Source organism: Equus caballus, chromosome 7 (assembly GCF_041296265.1).
Source record: "Equus caballus isolate H_3958 breed thoroughbred chromosome 7, TB-T2T, whole genome shotgun sequence".
Lineage (NCBI taxonomy): Eukaryota > Metazoa > Chordata > Mammalia > Perissodactyla > Equidae > Equus > Equus caballus.
In genome coordinates this window covers 17,182,856-17,206,351 of record NC_091690.1, presented here as the reverse complement: position 1 = coordinate 17,206,351, position 23,496 = coordinate 17,182,856, and the positions used below count along the sequence as shown (strand labels likewise).

Genomic DNA, 23,496 nt, shown 5'->3' with positions numbered 1-23,496 from the left:
TCTTGTACCTATTGCACTTACATATAGGGCTGGGAAAGTAGAACAAGAAACCCAGGTTGAGTGGGATCATACCTGGGAGAGCTTGATTCAACCATTGACTGGCCCTATTGGAGATAGCCGTAAATAGAAAATAAGTATTCAAAGGATAATGACTAGCTTATTTGAATAATCATTAGGATATGTTAAAAAAAATACCACCAATTGAATGGGACACTAAGGGAAGAAGTTTTAGGAAATGATAGAATTCAGTGATATGTCTGAGTATTGTCATTTGGGGATGTGAGTCTGGTAAATTACTTTTGTTAATGACTCCATCTGAAGCTGTGGATTATAAAGCACAGTGTGTAGCTTCCAGTGGGAGGAGGCTGGCAAATCTGGACTGAGTGATAGGAGCCCCAGGCAGATGAGCTGTGGTTCAAGTCAAGGCTTTGATCTCAGGAAACCAAAGGAGAAATCCAGTCGTATTGACTGGATAAACATGGCAGGGATTAGAGAGTGTCTAAGGCTATATACATATATGGTTCTCCAGGCTTCACCCTGGGTATTCTCGGAGGTAGACTGTTTCCAGGCCCCAGTTGCTAGTGGGATGAAGCCCATATTTCCTGATATCATTAGGGTTGGCTTAGCATTCGGGCAATCTGTGGGTCTTCTGTAACTGCAGCTAAGCAGAGTCTGTGAAACAGTCTTGCACTGTTAGTATTCATTCCATCTGATTCTCTAGTAGCTTCATATTTGTATGTCATATTTAAATTGTAAGCTTCTGATAGATGTACTGCAATATAGGCACTCACTAAAAGCTATATTTTTTGGTCTGAAGACAGTATTCTTTGTTTGCTGTGTTAATTTTAATGTTATAGTGGGTTTGAGGCTTTCCATGAATTCCATGATTGATTGGAGAGGGAAGGAAGAATCTAGGACTTATCCACATATGTGTGAAAGAAAAAATAATTCCTGAGCATGTAAAGTGGTGTAAAGTGAAAGACCAACGTAGGACCTTGAAGAATGCCTATTTTCAGGGGCTAGAAAGATTCAGTGAAGAGTTGTTAGAAGCTGTTAGTTTGTCTGAACATTATCCTGAATATATGTTGAATTCTTTATACAATGCCAGAATTCTAGAGACCTATAGAAGCAGTGAATTTTAGCACTAGGAAAAAAATCAAAGAACTAATTTTAGAACTAGAAGAAATCACAGTCTGACCCCTGCATTTTCCAGATGTGTAGAGTGAGGCAGCTGAGGTTGTGATGTGCACAGTGTTATGCAACTAGGGTTGCCAGATTTAGCAAATAAAAAGTAAGTCCCTTGCAATATTTGGACATACTTATACTAAAAAAAATTGTTGTTTATCTGAAATTCAAATTTAACTGGATGTCATGTATTTTCTCTGGCAACTGTTTATAACCCTTAGCCATCTCCTGGGTCTGTGACCTTTTTAAAAGAGATAATATATATATATAATATATATATATAAAACTTAATACAATATGTATTTAAGTTACGTAGCTTCATAATATATACTGTTCTGAACCTTGTTTTTTCCCAATTGATGCATCTTAAAGACCTTTTTACATCAGCTCATATGTATGTACTTTTTTCATTTTAAAGGCTGTTTAATATTCTATTGTGAGACTTAGATATGAGCTAGTATTTCTCAGTAGTCTCCTGTTGATGGACTTTAGGTTGTTTCCACTTTGATATTCTTATAAACAGTGCTGCAGTGAATAGTTTTGTATATATATCTTTGCACACTATTTAAATTGAACTGTAAAATTCCAAAGAGTGGAAATGTATTTGTATGTTTTGTTGTATTAACCACTTGGCATTCTTACCAGTCATATGAGAATGACTTTTCCTTTACTTCCTTGCCAATAATATTATGAGCTTATTTTAATCTTTTCCATTTACATGGTTGAGAAACATAAATTTTTTCTTTTTTTAAAGATTGGCACCTGAGCTAACATCTGTTGCCAATCTTCTTTTTGTTTCTTTTCTTCTGCTCCCCAAAGCTTCCCGGTACATAGTTGTATATTCTAGTTGTAGGTTCTTCTGGTTGTGCTGTGTGGGATGCTGCCTCAGCATGGCTTGACGAGCAGTGCCATATCCATTCCCAGGATCTGAACTGGCGAAACCCTGGGCTGCTGAAGCAGAGCACGCAAGCTTAACCACTTGGCCATGGGGCCAGCCCCCATAATCTTTTCTTGATTTGCATTTTTTTAAGTATGGGGAACTTGGGCATATTTTTATAAATATTGTTTATTTTTATTTTATTTTTGGTAACTAGTCATATGTTTTGCCTACTCTTTTTATTTTTGTAAGATTAGCCCTGGGCTAACTAACATCTGTGCCCATCTTCCTCTACTTTTTATGTGTGGGATGTCTGCCACCGCATGGCTTGATAAGTGGTATGTAGGTCTGTACTCGGGATCTGAACCCTGGGCTGCCAAAGCGGAGTGTGTGACTGTAACCACTATGCCACAGGGCCGGCCCGTTTTGCCTCCTTGTTGAGTGTTTTATTTTTGAGAGCTATTTATAGTTGTCATGTAATGTAAATAATTTTTTCATCATCTGTAGATTTCCTTTTTTCTTCTTTCTTTACTTTCGTGTTTTCATCCGTTCTTTCATTCATTCATGATCAGATTTATCACTCTTTTCCTTTGTCCTTTTTAGGCCTTGCAATTATCTTAAGTAGCCAGTAAACATCCTTCAGTAGTGGCCCCTGTGATAAAGAACTTTAACCTTCTTATTCTTAGAACTGTGTTTGTATATGTTTTTATTTTGTTGGAAAATATATTATCTATGCACTTTCAAAAGTTTGAAACCTAGTGTAGTATGTATTACAAACAAAAACTAATGTGATGTCATTAATTTAGATTTTATAAAGTTAATATCAGGATCTAACCTATTTTATATAATATTTTAACCTTTGGATGTCATTCTTGGCAGTGTTTGCTGTGGTAGCCCAGAAGGACAAGAGAAGGGAAGCCATGTTCTGGAGGCTTTGGCTATAGTCGTGAGATCCTTAGATAGGGGAGAAAATTTGAGAACAGTTGGTAAGAAAAGAATACTTAAAGCAAGGAGATCTGTGAACACTGCCAGCAGGCAAAGAATAATTGCAATATACTCAAGGTTTCTGAAATGTCATTGGCTGGACCTCTTTTAATTACTTCTTCTTAGGGAGTTTTCAGCCAGAGTTGCATGTGCGTTTGTGTGTGTTGTAAAGAGAATGCATTTTAATGGGAAAATAAGATTTACTTTTTAGAAATTAATTATAAACAGGATTTCTGAAATACAAAAGTAATCCTGGAAAATGAGAAACAAGTACTTTTATCTTTTGGTAGGATAATTGCAGATGTTATGGTGATGTTTCTTTCAAAACATCTGATCATCTTTATAAACACTTAGGGAAACTAAGGAAGAGTGTGTTCCTTGCTGTTTGCTGCACAGCAGTGTCTTTGCTGTGGTATAAACAAAATAAAATAATGTATTCTTCAGTCATTGTGTGCCCAACAATTCTCAGTGTCTTTATTTGATACTTATTACTGTTCTATTAAGTGTGTTGAAGTATCTGTTAATATTGAAAATACTAGTACGAGATATTCAGAATTCTTGTATATCATCTCATTTATCCTCATTTACTTTCCATCTACTGATAAATAATTTAATTCCTGTTAGAAAACTTCCCCACCTCCTCAACAAAAGATGTGTGGAGTATGAATTTCATGATAATGAAAGTAGCCTCTTTTAATGGTTCCTTGAGATTCCAGTTATCTCATTGAAACTTGTGAGCTTTGGCTGGACTTCAGTATACCTTCATTGCCCTCTCTCTTGATTGAATCTTTAAGCTTGCATAATGAGAAGTGAAGGGAAGAGTAAAGTAAAATGTCAAAGATGTACCTTTGGATGGACAATAATAGAGGTCTTTGGCTATTTAATCAAAAATATTATCATTGTAAAAGAGGGTTTATAAGCCAGATTTCAGTAGGCTAAATTAAGATTATGGGTTATGAGATGGTAGAGATAGAAAGTATATGTGGGAGACATGGGTTAAATGAAGTGCCTCCCTCACTCTCCCTTTTTTTTTCTTTTAGGGTGCAGATACTTGAATATACTTATATTTTAATGGAAAAGAGTCAGTATCAATTTTAGAAGAAGCTAAACATATAGAGAATTGATAGATGGGATAATTGAGCAAGATCCCAAGGTCAGTGTGGATGAATGTAGGATCCAGTAAACTCAACAAGTAGAAGGATTAGCCTGGGGTGGAAATGTTAAAGAAGAGGAAACTGTGGCTAACGATTGTGGGTGACATGAGAAAATTATAGGAATTCTTACTTGATGACTTAGGTAAGTGTTTTTCAACATATGATCCCCAGAACATTGGTGTTTTCTTTTGGTCTATATGGACCACAATGAGTTTGATAGCTTCAGGAAAGAAAAAAGTGATGTTAACAGTTTTCTTCACACACAGCTAACAAATTGAAACATGTCATTGTTATGGCTTACTGCTATTAGCTTATTTTATTTTTACCAAAAATATTCATGAACCTTTGGAACAAAATTACCTTAAAATTATTGGTCCATGTGCACATATTTCCCTTAATTAATCCTTGGAAACTGAAAGTTTGAGAAACAGACTCTTTGTTTCTCTTACTCATTTAAATTTGGAAAAAAGTGTCTGATCTGGTTTGACAAGGGATGAAGTAACAAGGGGAGGGTATTTTTGTATCATAGATCTACCTTGGAACTTAAGTTAGATGACTTTGACAAATTCTTTCTACCATTCATCTTACATTTACTGAATGCTTCAATTTCCTATGTCTGATGGTACAAAAATAATTATAACCTAGGATCTGCCTTAAGAAACCCACAATATCAAAGAGGCAGTTATGTAGACGTGAACAAATGTGGTACATAAATGTTAGGATATTTATAGTTACAGGTATAGGGGCTTACAATTATATTACTTACATACAAGAAGGGGTGATTATCTCTCCTGGGATAAGATTAGAGGGAACAGAGTCCAGGAAAGTAGTGTAGGGAAAGTTGTGAGGTCTTGAAGGATGAACCTGTTAGGCAGTAAGTGGGAAAGGGCGATCAACATGGAGGGAAAAACATGGAGACATGAGACAGTGTGGTATAGTTGAGCATTTGTAAATAGTGTTTTGGAGCGTTGGATGCAGTAGCTCTCTGAGGGAAAGGTATGTCTCTTTCTAGTCTTTGCATCTCTAAATCCTGGTAGAATGCTTAGCATACAGTAGCCTCTTGATAATTTATGGATATAGCTGATTGGGAGGAAGATGGGTAGGCAGGTATTGCAAATATTGCATTGTACGCTCTGTAAACAGTTCCAAAAGTCATGCTTATGAGTTGGACAGTATTCTATGAGAGATAGGAAAGAAATATCTCAAGGCTTTGAAATAGATAGATTTGCATTTTAGAAAGATTCCAAGGTAGTGTGAAGGTTAGATTGGGTAATGGAACAGACTTAAGGCACATATACTGGTTAGGAGGCTATAGTTGAGAGACAAGGAGTCTTGAACCAAAGGAGTAAATATGTAGAGAGGAAGAGCTTGAGTTGATATCCATGGCTCAGTGATAAAGCTTTTAATTCTGTGGCCTCTTGAAAGGATTTGATTTTTTCTTATCTGTGTACCAGCTCTAGGTATTCTTTTTAAAACTTTTTAAAACTGTTGAATTTTAAAGATGGTGAATGCTGGACTGGTTTGAGGATTCTTCTTTGACTCAGTAATTTGCTCTCAGTGGCAAAGGGAACGAACTATTATTGAGCACCAGATTAGATACTGTGTTTGGAATTGTATTATATTACTACAATTAATGTAATTTTATACATTACTGTATTTAATTCTGAGAATGTGAGGGTAGGTATTAATCATTTTCTCGATTTTATAGCCTCAGAGAGGTGAAGATATTGCCCAATCTCATGAAGCTAGTAAATGGCCAAGTCTGGATTTGAACCCCTGTCAGTCTAACTCCAAAACTCCTTTTCTCACAGTACTAAGAGGGTCTTCCCATTTCTTGCAAGGAAGGTGCAAGGTCCTGATTGGCATTATAAGGAAACACTTGTAGTCCTCCATGAAAAGCTTGCATTAGGAACTCTGAGAATTTGATTACTAGTTGGTTCTTCAGGTACTTATACTTTTATTTTTACCCATATCTGTTAGTAGGCATGAATATATTGACATATTGACATTTGATATAGTAGTTTGTTAACACCCCTAAAATCTTTCTGAAAAGAAGGAGCTGGATTGATGGATGGCTTTGGCCTTCATTCTTCTGATCCTCTCAAACTTAAGCCTGCTTGCAAAATGCCTTATTTTCTGAATGACTGAGCTCAATAAGAAATCCTGTGTGCACTTGTCTTGTGTCTGGATTATAATAAGCATCTATTGCATTAACAGAGAAAGGTTTTGAGAAATATTGGGGAAACTACCCTCATATCCATTTTATCTTTCTTGAGTTCTTTATTTTCTCAGTTGGCTGGTGTTGAGATAAAAGATGGATTAACTAGACATAACTTTATTGGAAAGAAAAACCTGGTCAGGCACTTAAGTATTTGGCAGTGAAGAAAGGCAGAAAAAGCAGCAGGAAAAGCGGCCAAAAAGTTTCTTACTTAGGAAGGTGGGCAGTTTGAGAGGCAGACCCTGGAGCAAGCTGACTTCATGGGGAAATAATTGCACTAATACTCTAAAAGGGTGTGAATTGTGGTTATTTAATTTGTTTTGCATTATACATACATATAAAAATTTAATATCAATAATTTCCACTTAAAAGGAATAGTAAAATTTCAAAGCAGAGAATTTTGGAAAGTTAATTGAATGGGAGAGAATGCAAGTTGAGGAAAGTTATATTGATTAGTAAGTCAAAATTTTTATAGAAATATGATTGGGTTGCCTGAAATTCAAATAAATCACATTTACAATACAATAAAAATGACATGTACCTCAGAATTTAATTTGCAAAAAGTTACTGAAAAATGTTTTCCATACAGAAAAGTGCAACTAATGATACAAGCAATATCTCACTCCGTGAAGCATATAAAAAGTAATAACATTCTCCTACTTACATGAATGCAGTACCCCCATTGTTTGTCTTAATTGGTTTTTAAAATGTAGACCGAAAGAACTTGAGGGGAACAAAAAAATGTTACTTTGTAATGGTGCTTTGCCTGAAATATTTCAGGTTTCTTAGTCCGAGCGCCAGAGTAGTGCCTCTCCTTTCACTAATATGAGAATAACTGGTTTTTTAAATTTCTGCAGAGAGTAATGTCTTTTTTTTAAAAACTCAAATGCTGTCTATTAAAAACTTTCTGTCTCTTTGTCCAAAAGGAATTCACTGTTTAAAAATAATTTCCATGTATGGTCGTTAGGTCAAATTTTGATTTGGAAGTCTGTTTATATATTTTGCTATTACTTGCTCAGAATGTATGTTGAAAACTCATGTTAATTTCAGTAGAGTATGATGAAATCTAGGAATTCTGGAAATCTGTCACCAGTACCTGCCCTGAGTTGCATAAACAGTTACTTAGGCTTAAAGAGTTGCTTGTTGCTTAGTTGCTAAAAAAGAAAAGCCCCATCAGTGGTTAGTAGTTCCTCAAAGTAGTTGGGAAATCCTTAAGACAACTTTGTATACCTAGTACTTACTTTTGAAGTTATGCTTGCCTACAGGAACTAAGGCAGCATGTTGAGACAACATGTTGTCAGATGGCCAAACCACAGCACTGGCCCAAACCAGGAAGATCCATGATGCCTATGGGATGCCTCACCCAAGAAGGGAGATCTCAGCATGCCCCAAGATAAAGCTTCCTCTGTACATATTCACCCTCTACCCCAAATAAAAGGTACCCATTCCCAGTGCTTGGGGAGCCATAGCTTTGTGAGATTATTCCCCATGGTATCCATTTTCTTTGCTGTATGCCGCAGATAAAATTTCTGCTTTGTGTGACGACTACTTCTGGTGTTGTTTGATTTAAATCACCAAAAGTGGACTCATGTTTGGTCCAGTGACAAAACTAGTAATATCATAGATACATCCTTCATATTTGAGATTATGACAGAGATTTTTAAAAATCACTCCCCTTTGAGGGTTTAAAAATAACTTTATTGAGGTACAATTGACGTATAATAAACTGCATATATGTATATATGAAGTGTACAGTTTGATAAATTTTGAAATATGTATATTTTAATGGAAGTATTACCCCCCCAAAGTTTCATGGTACCCTTCCATAATCCCTCTCTCCCACCTCTCTACACACCTTCCCAACCCCCCCAGACATTCATCTTCTTTCTTTCATTATAGACTGGTTTGGATTTTCTAGAGTTTTATCTAACTGGGATCATACATTATGCACTCATTTTGTCACTTCTTTTACTCAGTGTAATTATTGTGAGCTTCATCCGTGTTGTTGCATATAGCAATGGTTCATCCGTTTTTATTGATGGATAATATGCTGTTGGTAGATATTCCACAGTTTGTTTTTCCACTCACTTGTTGGTGGACATTTAGAATGTTTCTAGTTTTTGGCTGTTTATATATAAATAAAGCTTCCTTTAACAGTCATGTACAAGTCTTTGTATGGATGTATGCTTTTTTTTTCTCTTGGGTAAATACCTAGGAGAGGAATGGCTAGATCATATGGTAACTATATTTTATGTGTTTAAATTTTAAGAAACTGCCACACTTTTACCAAGTGATTGTATCATTTTAATTCCCACCAACAATGTGTATGCAATTCCTCTACATTCTTGCAGGAAGTTGGAATGGTCAGTCTTGTAATTTTCGCTTTTCTAGTGGATGTGTAGCAGTATTTCATTAGGGTTTTAATTTTCATTCCCCTGATAACTGCTGATGTTGAACATCTCTTCAAGTGCTTATTTGCCATCTAGATATCTTTCTCTAAAGTGCTTAGAATGTGTAGTAATTTTGCTTGTTTTATCTTTTTACTAGTAATTTATCTCTTTTCCTGATAAGTCAAGCTAGAGATTTATCAATTTCATTGATTGTCTAACCAGCTTTTGGTTTCATTGAATTTCTTTATTCTGTTTCTGTTTTTTTATTTACTTTATTTCCACTCTGATTTTTGTTATTCTATGTATTCTTCTTCCTTTGGGTTTAATTTGTCGTCTTTTTCTTAAGTTGTAAGCTGAGATCATTGATTTGAGATCTTTTTTCTTTTCTTTTTTTTTTTCCCTTAAAGATTGGCACCTCAGCTAACAATTGTTGCCAATCTTTTTTTTTTTCCTACTTTTTCTCCCCCTTTTCCCCCAGTACATAGTTGTATATTTTAGTTGTGGGTCCTTCTAGTTGTGGCATGTGGGATGCTGCGTCAGCGTGGCCTGATGAGCGGTGTCATGTCCACACCCAGGATCCGAACCAGTGAAACCCTGGGCCGCCGAAGTGGAGCCTGTGAATTTAACCACTCGGCCGTGGGGCCAGCCCCTCTTCTTTTCTAATACAAGTATTTAGTGCCATAAATTTCCCCCTAAGTAATGCTTTAACAGCATCCCACAAATCCTGTCATGTTGCATTTATATTTTTATTCAGTTCAAAATACTTTTTCATCTCTCTGTTTGTTCATAACCCATGGGTTATTTAAAGGTATGCTATTTAGTTTACAAATAGTTGAGGATTTTCCAGAGATCTTTGTTAATGATTTCTAGTTTAATTTCATTCTGGTCAGAGAACATAGTTTGTATGACTTGAATCCTTTTAAATTTATTGACACTTGTTTTATGGCTCATAATATGGACTATATTGGTAAATGTTTTGGATGCACTTGGAAAGAATGTGTATTCTGCTGTTGTTGGTGGAGTATTCTATGAATGTCCATTAGGTCATGTTAGTTGATAGTGTTATTCAAGTCTTCCATATCTTTGCTGATTTTCTGTTTACTTATTCTATCAAGTATTGAGAGTGGGGTCTTGAAATCTACAACTATAATTGTAGATTTTTCTATTTCTCTTTGCAATTCTATCAGTTTTTGCTTTATGTATTTTGAAGCTCTGTTATTAGATGCATAAATATTTAGGAATTCTTCTGTATTCTTGGTTCATTGACCTCTTTTTCATTTGAAATGATTTTCTTTGTCCCTGGTAGCATTTTTTGGTCTGTAATCTAATTTGTCTGATATTAAAGAAGCCACTTCAGCTTTCTTTTGATTAGTGTTAAAACATGATACATCTTTTTCCATCCTTCTATGTTCAACATATTTATGTCTTTATAGTGCATGTCTTATAGTTGAGTTTTGCTTTTTAATTCATCTGACAATTTCTGCCTTTTAATTCAGGTGTTCAGACCATTTGTATATAATGTGATATAATTAAGTTCAAATCTGTAAGAAATCTGTTTTCTATTTGTCGGATCTGTTGTCTTTTTCCTCTTTATCTGACTTGTTTTGGATTAATTGAGTATTTTTGTGATTCCATTTCATTTCTTCTTTGTTATTTTAGTGTTTTCTTTAGCTTTGAAAGTATACATTGTTAACTTATCTACCTTCAAGTGATATTATGCCACTCCTGTATAAGAACTTTATAATGCTTTATATGCGTTTCTTCCCTTGTGTCCTTTCTGTTAGTGTTGTACATTTTAGTTATACTTTGCATAAACCTCTCAAATATTGTTATTTTTGTTTAAATAGTTATCTTAAAGAGACTTACGTAATAAGAAAAATGTGTTATATATTTTACCCTTGTAGTCATCATTTCTCTTGCTCTTCCTTTTTTTGTGTTGATCCATATTTCAGTCTGGTATCATCTTTCTTCTGCCTGAAGGCTTTTCTTTAAAATTTTTTCAGCTTTTTATGTCTGAAAAAGTCTTCATTTTACTTTTGTTTTTGAATATTTTCATTTGATATAGAATTGTAGATTGACAATTTAAAGTACTTTAAAGATGTTACTGCCCTCTTTTTGCTTGCATTGTTTTTCATAAGAAATCTGCTGTCATACGTACCTTTGTTTCTATTCACATGAAATATCTTTGTCTCCCCCCATGGCTGCTTTAAAAATGTTCTATCACTAGTTTTGAGCTATTTGATTATGGTGTGCTTTGGTGTAGTTTTTCTCATGTAGCTTTTTTGTATTTGGGATTCTTTGAGCTTCCCGGATCTGTAACTTTTTTAGTTTTCAGCAAGTTTGGAAAATCTTGGCATGTGTTTCTTGTCTCCCATTCCTTTTTTTTCATGGACTCCAATGTCATGAATAGTAGAGTATTTAAGGTTGTCCTGTAGCTCTTTGATGCTCTTTCACTTATTAAAATTCTTTTTTCTCCATTTCATTTTGCATAGTTTCTAATGCTTCAAGTTCACTAATTTTTCATTTGCATCTAATGTTCCATTAATTCTATCTAGTGTATTTTTAATCTCAGACGTTGTAATTTTCAGCTTTAGAAATTCACTTATATCTTAGTTGTTTGTAACTTTTTGAACATATGAAATACAGTTACAATAATAACTTTTAATGCCCTTGACTGCTGTTTGTTGCCTCTGTGTCAGTTCTGGGTTGTAGATTTTGACTGGTAGCTTTTTCTCCTAATTATGGGTTTTATTTTTCTATGTCTTTGCTTGTCTGGTAATCTTTGATTGTATATGAGATACTATGAATTTTACTTTGTTGAATGCTGCGTATTTTTGCATTCCTATAAATATTCTTGAGCTTTGTTCGGGGACATGGTTAATTGGAAACTGTTTGATCCTTTTGACTCTTGCTTTTAGCATTTGTTAGGTGGGCCCAGAGCTGCATTTAGTCTAGGGCATATTATTTCCCACTAGTGAAACAAGATCCTTTATACTCTACCCAATGCCTTTTGAATTACAATTTTTCCTAGTCTGGCTGGTGGGATCTGGCACTGTTCCCAGGAATGCTGAATACTGTTCCTCTAAATCTTTGGGATAGTTCATTTCCTGACTGTGGGGAGTTGCTTGTTGAATACTCAAGGAGAACTCTCTGCAGTTCTCTGGGATTCTCTCACTGTGCAGCTCTCTCCTTTGTAGCTGCCTTGGAGTTCCTGGACTCAGCTGTGTCTCCTTCACTAAGGAGTCCTTCAGGCTCTGCCTAGGTTCACCCTCTTTGCACTGTAGTCTTGAATCTTTCTTAAGGCAATAAGCCGGGACCACTTTGTATGTTCACACTCCCTGCACTGTAGTCTTGAATCTTTCCTGAGGCAATAAGCCAGCTCAACTTTCTATGTATTTATTTACAACCATATAAGTAAATAAATTACTTGTTGTGTATGCCAGGAATCTGACATTGGCTGGAAATTTCTCTTCTTTTGTGAAGCTTCCATAGTATAGGTTTGGTCTGTGATCTTAGTTGTAAATTAGTTTATGTTGTCTGACTAATTCTGAGTTGACTTTGCAAAAGAGCACATGATCTTTGTTTTTATTCTTTGAGTGCAGTTAAATATGTCATTTCCTGGTTATAGTTTCTTAGACTATCAATAACTTATCACATTGAATGAGAAGGGTTTCCACAGATGTGTAGAATTACAGCCTGATTTTACTATTTTTATTTATTTATGTTTGTTTCCTTTTTAGAATGAGTATGTGAATATTAAATAATGAAGAATAGTTGAATTATATTATTTACCTAATTGTTATGGAGACTTTGATCAGTTATTATTATAACTGCCATAGGCTATCATGGCATTGTAACAGAGAATCTTAAACTATTGATTTATGGTGGATATGGAAGTTCTGTTTTTTTAATTGGAATCATGATTTTTTTGGTACTGAGGGCTTTGTTGAGGTCAGTTAAGGTATCATTTGAGTCTTGATGTTGTTACTTGCATTGTACCTATATTTCATAGTCTGACCTGTTCAAACAGAAGTAGTACAGAGGATGAGTCCATCCATATCCTGAGTGTTGATGAGAAGAACAAGTTGGGAGCCAAGATTATCAAGGCAGAAATGATGGGAAATATGGTAAGATTTATATGTTGTTCTTTTGGAAAATAGTAATTAAATATTTCTTACGAGTAATTTTGGAAGTTCTTTGCAGTGTGGATGTAGCACACTTTGAAAATAACTGCTGCTTATTGATTGTTTAAAGAAATTCTGGAACACTTCTGAAAACATAACTGTGTCTGCTTCTAAATAAATTATCTACTTTGTCAGGTTTCTGAATTTAAGAACCTAGAAAACTAAATGCTTTTTAATTTCTTTTTTACTTTGCTATTTGCTTTATTCTTACCTTTCTAACTTACTGAACATGTTTGATGGAGATAAAGATGTTACTGTCTTCTTTCCATTTTTAGCCATATATTATTAAGAAAGTGTATTACTTGCTTAAATTTTCTTACTTAGGTACCTAAAAAATGAGCTCCTAAAAAGAATGGTTAATTCATTTACTCAAATTTTGAGGCAACATGTTTGTGCCTGATAATGTGTTAGATGCTTTGTATAGGTAAGCTTATTTAATTCACATAGTAATGTTGTGATTTAAGACTGATTTACCTCAGAATTGACTAGAATCAAGGATGATTTGGTAAAAGCTGCATCTACCTATCTATCTGTTTATTTATTTGTTGTCTTGTCACATTCCTGTTATACTAATACATGTTACACTGCACATGGTAGAAGAGCAAAGCCAGACAGCTTTCCATGTCTTGACAGAGAATTGATTCCCTCTTGGTCATATGTATGTACTCATCTCAAACCCAAGTATAAGTGATCTTTAAGTAGTCTTCTGTTTTGGCATACTATCAGTATAACACTCTAGTAGAACAAAAGGTGGCCAGACAAGATACTTCTGTTTTTATTAGTTTGTATGTGTTATAAAAGGCATGTCTTGCATATGCTGCTCTCCCTCTTTGAATCTGGTCCTTGATAACAATGAACTTGAACTCAGAAATTGGTGAGAAAGACAAACCAACAACAACAACAATAGCAAGAAAATAATGTTTGAGTTTTGAAAGCACAAAAGAATTAGTTACAATAGTGAGAGAGAGGTCACCAAGTTAGGAGGTTAACTTATGTTAAAAGAAATGTTCCTGTGTTCATGGAACCATTGCAGTGGAGGATGCTTTTCTTTGCTTGTCATATAAATCTATTTATTTAATTTATTTCTTTGTGATCTATTGCTTTATATGTCAGTTGTTTTATATAAAATTCTGTTGACTTCCTAGAATAAAAATGAAATATATTCAGAATTTTTATCTAAATTACTTACCAACAATAAAGAAGGTAATATTTTAAATCTTGTGATGCTTTCCTTGTTATAAATAACTGAAATTTTGTGTATTGGAAATTTATAATATCTAAGGAATTATAAAAATGTCATTCTTAAGGTTATATATTTCCTGCATCTCTCTATCTCCCCTAAAATATGTGTCTTTGTAATTATTTACCTTCAAAGCATAAACAAATGCCACAGGTATTTGGAAAGTTTGTAACTGAGATAAATTCATTAAAAAATAATATTCTAAGCTATGAATTGGTAACTGAATTTAGGTGGTGGCTACATGAGTGTTTGCTATGCTGTTTTCCTTTCTCCTGTATAAATTTGAAATATTCTACAATGAAGAATTAAACTATGCATCACACCTATTTTTCTTGCTTTTCTTTTTGAAGGAATTAGCTGAACAGCTTAAAGCCCAACTCGAAAAGGCAAATAAATTCAAAGAATCTGTAACACAGACATCATCAAAAAAATCTGGGGTAGAGGTAAGTAATAAAAGTTTGTTTGTAGGTATACAATTACCTAGTGTAATACTACTACTTGGCAGTGGTAATATTTTAATATAAAATGTGTCTATATTTGTGTGGTGTGTTTATGTGTGTGTGTGCTTGTTTGCTAGCTTTTAAAAACTTATTTTCGTATGTATTCTCTTATGTTCCACCAGTGTGTCTTGATGGAGAACAGCCTAGCCCAAGGAGACTTGGTTTTATTCTGGACTCTGTCATTTACTGACTGTTTGACTTTGTACTGGTCAAACTGTTCTTAAATTCTTCCCCTGCAGAATGAGAGATTTGAGTTTGGTATCCATTTCATATAAAACAAATTATTTTGTTCCATGATTCATTCATCCATGTATTAGTGGACAAAACAGATAAAAACACCTGCCTACGTGGAGTGTCATTTGGGTAGGGAGAGAGAGACCGTAAATGTTAAAAATAATGTTATAAGCATATTAGAATGTTAGACATCCTATGACAGGGTAGTGGGGATCTTGAGTGCCAGGTGTGCTGGTGACTTGGGGTACAAAGGCAAATTCTCACTGAAAAAGTGACATCGGTGCAAAGACTTGAAGTGAAGTGCTGAATGTATGTATCTGAGTGACACTTTGGACATAGGAACAGAATTTAAAGGTCCAAAGATGGGAACATGGTTGATGTGTAGGAAGAACAGCAAGGAGACCAGCATTGCTGGAGTGGAATGAATGAGAGAGAACGAAATAGGAGATCCAGGGTGGAGAGACTATGAGAGGCCAGTTCATGTTAAACTTTCATATAAGGGAGTGGGCTTTTATCAGGATGAGAAGAAAAGCTGTTAAAGGGTTTTGAGCAGAAAATACATTTTGACAGCACCATCATGGCTTCTTTGTTAACAATAGATTGAAGGAGAATTAAGGGCAGAAGCTGGAGTCCAGCTAAGCTTTTACTATAATACACATGAGAAATGATAGTGGTTTTGATCAAGGTAGTAGCTGAGGAGATGGTTAGAAGTGGTTAGATTTTGTATGCATAAATGTTTTCTGTATGTATTTTGAAAGGAGAACTGACAGGATTTTTGTGATGGTTTAGATGGGAGAGGAGCAGGAGATAAACAGAGGAGGTGACTCCAAAGTTTTTAGCCTGAGCACCTGGAAGGATAGAGTGGCTATTATTTGAGATGTAGAGGAAAGGGGAGGAGTAGGTTTTGGGGCAAAGATTGGAAGTTCTGGTTTTGATGGATTGAGTTTGGATGTCTTTTAGATGGGGAACAAGAAGAGATGATAAGTAGGCAGGCGAATATAGTTGGAGGTTGGGAGAAGCCTGGGCTGGAGATAGAAATCGGGGTGTTATTAACATATAGATAGTATTTAAATCCACACTACTGCATGAAATCACCATGAAGGGTAAATGCAGATAGAAAAAGGTGAAGGGCCGAGTTGGATGTGTTACAGTGTGAGAGGCTTATGGTGAGGTTTATAAGTGATTTTAAAGGACTGTTCTCAAAGATTGGTTTACATGATTTAATGTCAGTGTGAGAGGAGATTAGAATGTGTGAAGTCAAGTTCCATAGAATTTTCTTCAAGTTAACATTATTAATGATTTAGATAAAAGTGTAGAGAGTACGTTTATGAAATTGGCTGTTTTTACTAAGTTGTGCTAGCTAATGTTGTTTAAAAGTGGATAATTTAGAATTTCTTGCACAGATTAAGGAATTGAGAATGAGAAACTATAAGTAGGATTAAAAAGCAGGGACTGAAAGGGGATAGCTAAAACTAGGTGTACGTTACAGTCCGTCTTACACACTTTTGCCAGATTTATTTTTTCAGATGTCCTTGTGGTCATAGTACTTTTGTACTCTGGAATGTTTATGTGATTTCTTAGTGCTAACTGTATTAAATACTAGATCTTCCTGCAGTATAGCCTTCCACAGTAACCCCATTTTCCAGCCTTCCCTCCAAGCCTCTCTTACACATAATCTACATGTCTCTCTGATATTTACATATGCTATTAATTATCTTTGTAAGCTATCACCCTCTTGAGGCTCATCTACTTTTTGGTATGCCTTTACCTCCTTCAGGAAGCCTCTTTTCTAGTCCTTTCAAACAGTTTGTAACCTTTTCCTCTTTTGAAATTTCAAAGATCTTTAAAGTATTCTCAGTGGAATTTATCTTTTCAAATTATATATGTTTGTATTCCTGTCATCACCCTCTAATCTATACCTGTCTTTTTCCTGACACTCGTCACTTTATATGAAAGGGTTCTAAAGCTCTGGCTGGACTTCAGGGGATTCTTGAAATTGAAAGCAGTTCAACTGAAAAAAATTGAAGCAGATCTTCTGGTAAATAACATTTCTTCTGCTGTTTTAAGGGTACTGTAGAGTAATTGACAGACTATATCTCATCCCTTGAGCGTGTAACTCTAAACTGTTACTGATGTCTTTATGATTTTTAGCTCCTCCTAACTTTTGAGCATTGGACCTTATAACTCAGTGGAGTAGAATTCAAAGTTGTATTCAAAGTAGTATACAAAGTAAAATTTCTATTCATGAGCCTCTTTTGGAAAGTGTGTAGCCCTTTGAATCTTCAGATAGAAAGGTTTTTATTCTAAGGATTCTTTGACCAGAAAGAAAAATTTTATTTTCTCTGCAGAGATGGGACACTTGCACATTTAGTTGAAGCTTTACTAGGCATATGCGTAAAACAGTTCGGAAAGAATTCTCTGCTGCCGTTAAAGTTATTTATTCCATCAGGGCCAGAGCCTTGACGTGTCTGTCTTTCAAAGTAGTTTTGTTAAGAAATGAGAGCAGAAAACAAAATTGTTCACTGTAGCACAGAAATGTTCTGACTTTTTAGAGGAAAATCTTGAAATACTTCTGATAGAAATTTTGCCCTTTTAGAGAAGAGAAAATCTCATTTATAGAACAGTCTGAACAGGGAGGAATCCTTTCATTTCGTAGCTTATTTATTAGAATTGTTAGGTTATATGAACAAGATAAATCTCTTGATTCGCCAACCTGTGAATATTGTTTTGGCTTTTGTGAAAAACCATCAGCACTTGTAGTTATTGGTTTGCTTATTTCTCTTCCCCTTTAGAAGGTGAATTATTTAGTTTTTAGAACAAGGGCTATTTCTTTCAGTTCATATCTAGTAGCCAGGGTAATGCTTGGCACATTGTAGACAGCCAAGAAATACTGGAAATATTTGTTGTTTGAATGTCTTCGATTTATTTTCTTCCCTAGAGTTTTCTATTATAAATCTTAAAAATGATCCAAGAACTTTGAAATCCTCTATCTGGCCTTTCTACGAGTGTAGCTTCTTCTTTAAACAATAATACAACTATATAGAACCTCCATCTAACTTGCTTTTGGACATTGAGTGATGAGATCCATTGAGTTTTGGAAGAGTGCCAGTTCTATATCAGAAAAAATCTAATCTTAATTCTTTAGTGTGTTAGATCCTAATCTGCCCTTTTATAACTTCTACTTGTTAATACTTCAGTGGAATCATATCATGGACACATTTATGGCCATGTGTGATTCTTTGAATTGTCTGAAACTTAAGTTATAAAGTATGATTTGGTTTAGAAATCTTTGCCATCTGAGCATTATAGGATATGTTTAATAAAGAATTATTACCTTAAGAAAACCAATTTGCTTTTAATTCCTTTAATAATATCTTATTTTTTACTTAGGTTCTATTTCTAAATTTATTTCATTGAATTTCAAGACAATGATATTAATTGACATCTATAGTAAGACTACCCTGGTTACCAGTATTATTAGTAATAGATGATATTTTTTGAAGGCGTACTATGTACCAAGACTTGTGTTAAGCACTTTAAATATAGAAATTCATTAAATTCTCATTGAAACTCTATGAGGCCATTTATCCTCATTTTTGAATAAATTAAGGCAGAATGAGCTGAGTCTCAATTAAGTTTTAATTTGATAGCAAGAAATAAGGTTAGATATTTTTGTGCAATTTAAAAATATTTAAAGTAAATAAAAATTATTTAGAATAATTGCTTTGACTCAGTTTGATAAGCTAATCTTTGAAATATAAAAAGGAAATCTTGCCTAGATGTTGAAACCAATTTTATATGCAACAGTTATGCAAGCTCTAAACACAAAAACCTAAGTTGTTTAGAAATGCTCACACAATTAAATAGAAAAATTTCTATTAAAGTGATTTTGTGTATGAACTTGAAAAAATAAAGTATATTTTTCTTTATTTTTTCATTCTTAGGTGACTTCTAATTATAATATACACTCTTTGTAGAAATGTGGAAAATGCAAGAAAAATGTAAAGGGGAAAGTAAAAATCCACCCATATCCTACCATTCAGGGATAACCCACGCATAAATATTTTAAAGTATTTCTCTCCAGAGTCTCTTCCTTCTTTTCTTCCTTCCTTCTTTCTTTCATTCCTAGTGACATGTTAAGTATTTTTGTGCAGTTAACGTAACAAAGCAAAAAAGAAAACATCCACATTCTTTTTATTTTTTTGATGTTTCCCTCAAGTCTCTGTCCATTATAAATATGTAAACACATGCATAATTTTACATAATTGTAATCTTTTTTTTTGTTTTTTCTACTCATTCTGTCAGCATCATTTTCCATGCTGCACAGTATTTATCATTAAATGAAATTGTAATCATGTCAGTGTATTCAGTGTTCCAATAATACAATTTCTAAGATTTGTTTAAGGAAAGGAGACTGAAGAAATTCAGCATAACCTATTTTTCCTGAAAATTTGCCTGCAAAAACCAAGAACAACAACAAAAACTCTTCTTACAGTTTCTTCAGCAGTTGCTCAAAACTTTTGCCATTCTCCCCAGATTTCCTGCTTTATTCTAAGTGATCACTTTGCTTCCTACCTCATTGGGCACATAGAGATTGTAAGTTTGGGGGCCAGCCTGGTGGTGCAGCAGTTAAGTGGTTAAGTTCGCACATTCTGCTTCGGTAGCCTGGGGTTCGCCAGTTTGGATCCCAGGTGTGGACCTACAAACCACTTATCAAAGCCATGGCAGGCATCCCACATATAAAATAGAGGAAGATGGGCGTGGATGTTAGCTCAGGGCTAATCTTTCTCAGCAAAAAGTTGAGGATTGGGGGTAGATGTTAGCTCAGGGCTAATCTTCCTAAAAAAAAAAAAAAAGGAAGAGATTGTAAGTTTGAATGTTTTCAGAGAATGTGTACCATCCAGGAATGGATGGCTAGGAATGTTTGAATGTCGGTCTGTTCTCCCTGAAATGAATCTTTCTGCGTCTCTCATCTGGCAGTGGGAACAGTGTTCTCATTTGCTTTAAGGCCAAGTTCTTTACCAATGCTCTTAATCACATTCCTTTTCTGTCCTCTGGAACCATTTCCCACCAGTTATCTCTTCTCTTGTACAGAATCTTCAATTTCTTTCTCTTTATTGGCCCCTTTCTCATTACTTGCAAATATGGTTAAGTCTCTGTGTCCAAAAAACAACTTTCTTTTCCCTGAGCAACTTTACCATCCTCTTCTGGCACTTCAACAGGAAAGGATGGCCCAGGCAGGACAGCATGGGTAAGGGTGCAAAGGTGAGGGCGAGATAGTATGTTTTGAGGATGGTATATTGTTCTGAATGTTATAGAGTAAGGTATGAGTGAGGGTATAGGAAGAAGAGGTTGGATAGGTAGACAGGAATCAAAGCTCTATTCTCATCCTGACTATATCTCCCAGTTTCATGGTTTCAGTTGACTTCTTTATGTGACTGTAGATCTCAGATCTGTAACTCTAGTGCTCAACTCTATGCTAGGCTCTAAACTAGTATTTTCAGTTGTCTGCTACACTTTTGTGGGTGTTCCATAACTTCAGAATGTCTAAAACCATCCCCTTAATATATAATTTCCCTTCTCTGCCTGATCATCCCTCTGTTTTTCTGACTTAAAAACCATGGAGATGTCCTTAATTCCTTCTTCTGGCAGCACATTCAAGTTGTCACCAAGTAGTGTTATTTTACCTTGCCTTCTCTCCTGTACATATCTTTAATTTCATTTTTTGAATATCTTTAATATCTTTTAATTTCTGCAGTCACTGCCCTAGTTCAATGCTTCATCATCTCTTAGAGTATTAGAGTAATATCCCAAGTGATCTTCTTGCCACTGTTCCTTTGCTCATCAAAGTGTCCTTTAAATTGCCACCAGAATTAATCTAAATACAATTGTGGTATAGTTGAAAGAACTCTGGATTTGAGGAGTTAAAACTTCAGGTGATGTCTCACCTGTTTTATTCCTTTAGCTAAGTTATTTATCTGAGACAAGATCCATGAAAATATTATTGAGAACTTTAGAGTCAGCCCTAATGGCCTAGTGGTCAAAGTTTGGTGTGCTCCGCTTCAGCGGCCTGGGTTCAGTTCCTGCGCGCAGAACCACACCACTTGTCAGTTGCCATGCTATGATGGCAGCACACATAGAAGAACTAGAAGGACTTACAACTAGAATATACAACTATGTACTGGAACTTTGGGGAGAAAAAAAGAAAAGGGAGAGGAAGATTGGCAACAGATGTTAGCTCAGAGCGAGTCTTTCCCAGCCAAAAAAAAAAAAATCTATATATCTATATATCAATATATATAGATATATGTATTATTGAGAACTTTAAAATGTAATATAAATTTAAAATTTTTCTAAAACACGAATATGCCTTTGCTTAGGAATCTTTAAACACTATTGGATCTTTGTGCTTTGCTCATTTCCCCTTTACTTCTAAGCCCTTTACCCTTCCATCTTTATTTCTGAAGACCCAGTTCAGTTGTACCCAAGAATGGATCCATTTCTCCAGTGTGATCCAGTACTACTTGATTTATACTTTTATCTTTCCCAATAGTCTAATGAAGATTTGTATAAACCCCTATTTCCTCCTTCTCCCTGCTCCCTGCCATTTTGTTTATGAATTCCTTAACAACTAGAACCATATCTTGTTCATCTTTTTAGACACATTCATGCCATTGAGTTATATAATGATGAAAGTGATTCTGAGTGTTGTAAGTTCATTGATCAAATGGAATGAAATGAAATAGAATATTAAAAAAATGAAAAGTCTGCAGTGTTTTTGGTTTACTGTTTATAACAATTAGGGGCATATCTTTTCAGATTGCCCACAGTTTCATGCAAAGCTAGATAGTCTCATAAAATGATTAACCCAACAGTTAACAATTTGACTTTGTTGCTGAGTCCTTAATAAGATACTCAAGCGTTCTCAGTCAAAAGTTGGGGAGTTTTTCATTTAGGTGAAAGAACTTTTCCATAATTGAGAAATAGATCACCAGTTATAAGAGCATTGTCAACTTACTTTTTTCCCCCCAAAAGTGACAGTGTTTACTAAAAGTCATTTTTACTAACTCATTTTGTTAGAGAAATTGAGTAATAGAACTGGCATGTAATGGAAATAGCATAGGGATAGAAATAGCATGAGATTTTGAAGCCAAAGATCTAGGATCGGGTTTGGAGCTTCATCATTTATTGTACGTGATCTTCAGTATCCTTATTAGTAAAATGTGGCTTAATAATAGCTGTGTTACAGTGTTGCTAAAATTAAATGAAGTATAGTTTAGAACTTTATAAAGTAATTATATCAATATTAATTTCTATCTGGAAAAGTTGTCTTGGTTTATTTTTAAACAGGAAAAAATAAAGGCAGTTTTTAGATTGCATTGCTGTTGTTGATGCAGGAAATATATGTCATCCTTAAATTTATCCATTTTGTACCTGGCAAAATAACTAAAATTTTTTTCACATCCAGAAGAATTTTATTATTTTAGTGTGGAAAAAATTCCAAAATGTCAGTCAACATGTAAAAAATTTCTAAATCTTCTTTTCTTCTGCTGACCCTGGCAAATGCTAAAAGATACTTAGTTAAAAATATAATAATAAAATTATATTCTCATAGCTAGCTTCACCTGTAAGGATTACAAAGAAGCAGTGATGAAAGAAGGTAAGGAGACTGAAGAATTGAGTTGGGCTTTCATATTATGTTAGAGCCAGCTATTACACTGACTCTAGAAAATATCTGTGTAACAAAATTAAAATCAGTAGTGGTTAAACATGTCCTCAAATAATTCACTTTTGAAACTGTGAAATGAACTATAGTCTAGTCTTAAATGTTACTCATAAATTTTTTAGTAGTGATCCTTTAGATTAATATGAAATTTTCTCAAGCTTATACATGTTTAGTATCTATTCTGTCAGCAGCTTTATGATTGAGAGATTAGGCAGGTCATTATTATACTGATTTGACAAGAAACAAAGCCGAAGCTAAAATAAATATGTACCTTCATTCTAATTCTGGAGCATGCTCTAGAAGAATTCCAGGATTGACAGGAAGGCTTGCAGAACTTAAAAGATGTGGTCATGAAATATATTTTCAGTTGGTGTCTGTTCTCTCTCATCTTCTGAATCTCAGTACTGTTGCGGAGTTTGCACAGGGGTCTCTACGATCTAAGGAGTTTGGAAATTATTGAGCACCATTTCTGAGTGCTGTGAATAGAGAGGTACAGTCGTGCTTTGAGCGCTTCACTATAAAAACAACAATCACAGACAAAATATAAAGAAAATTGGAAGGGATATAACATGGCTCCAAATAATGCTACGCTTCTCTGTGGATGGGAAACTGAACAGAAACATAAAACAGTGAGGAGCTGGAGTTTGTAGGGATCCGACTCCAAAAATAGGCAGAGTGGCTGAGAATTGAACTCATCTGAGATGATGGCAATTAAAAGGTCCCCCACACAACTTCTCTGCCTGAACCAGGTTTGAAGGGTCCTGTGAGGGCCCTGGAAAAGGCTTTGAGTACTTAGGGCTGTAG

The 23,496-nt window shown here is 34.8% G+C and overlaps 1 protein-coding gene across 6 annotated transcripts in view; it reads left to right on the top strand.

The window, feature by feature from the left end:
* CWF19L2 (CWF19 like cell cycle control factor 2) overlaps nucleotides 1-23,496 on the top strand; it is a 115,042-nt gene that overhangs the window by 40,702 nt on the left and 50,844 nt on the right. For 2 of the 6 annotated variants that reach the window (XM_014741257.3, XM_014741260.3), the window contains exons 9-10: nucleotides 12,839-12,935; nucleotides 14,583-14,675. In XM_014741257.3, the coding sequence (XP_014596743.3) occupies nucleotides 12,839-12,935; nucleotides 14,583-14,675 (190 nt within the window). Of the gene's footprint in view, nucleotides 1-12,820; nucleotides 12,936-14,582; nucleotides 14,676-23,496 lie in introns of all 6 variants that reach the window. The other 4 variants (XM_014741258.3, XM_014741259.3, XM_014741256.3 and 1 more) reach the window with 2 other exon arrangements.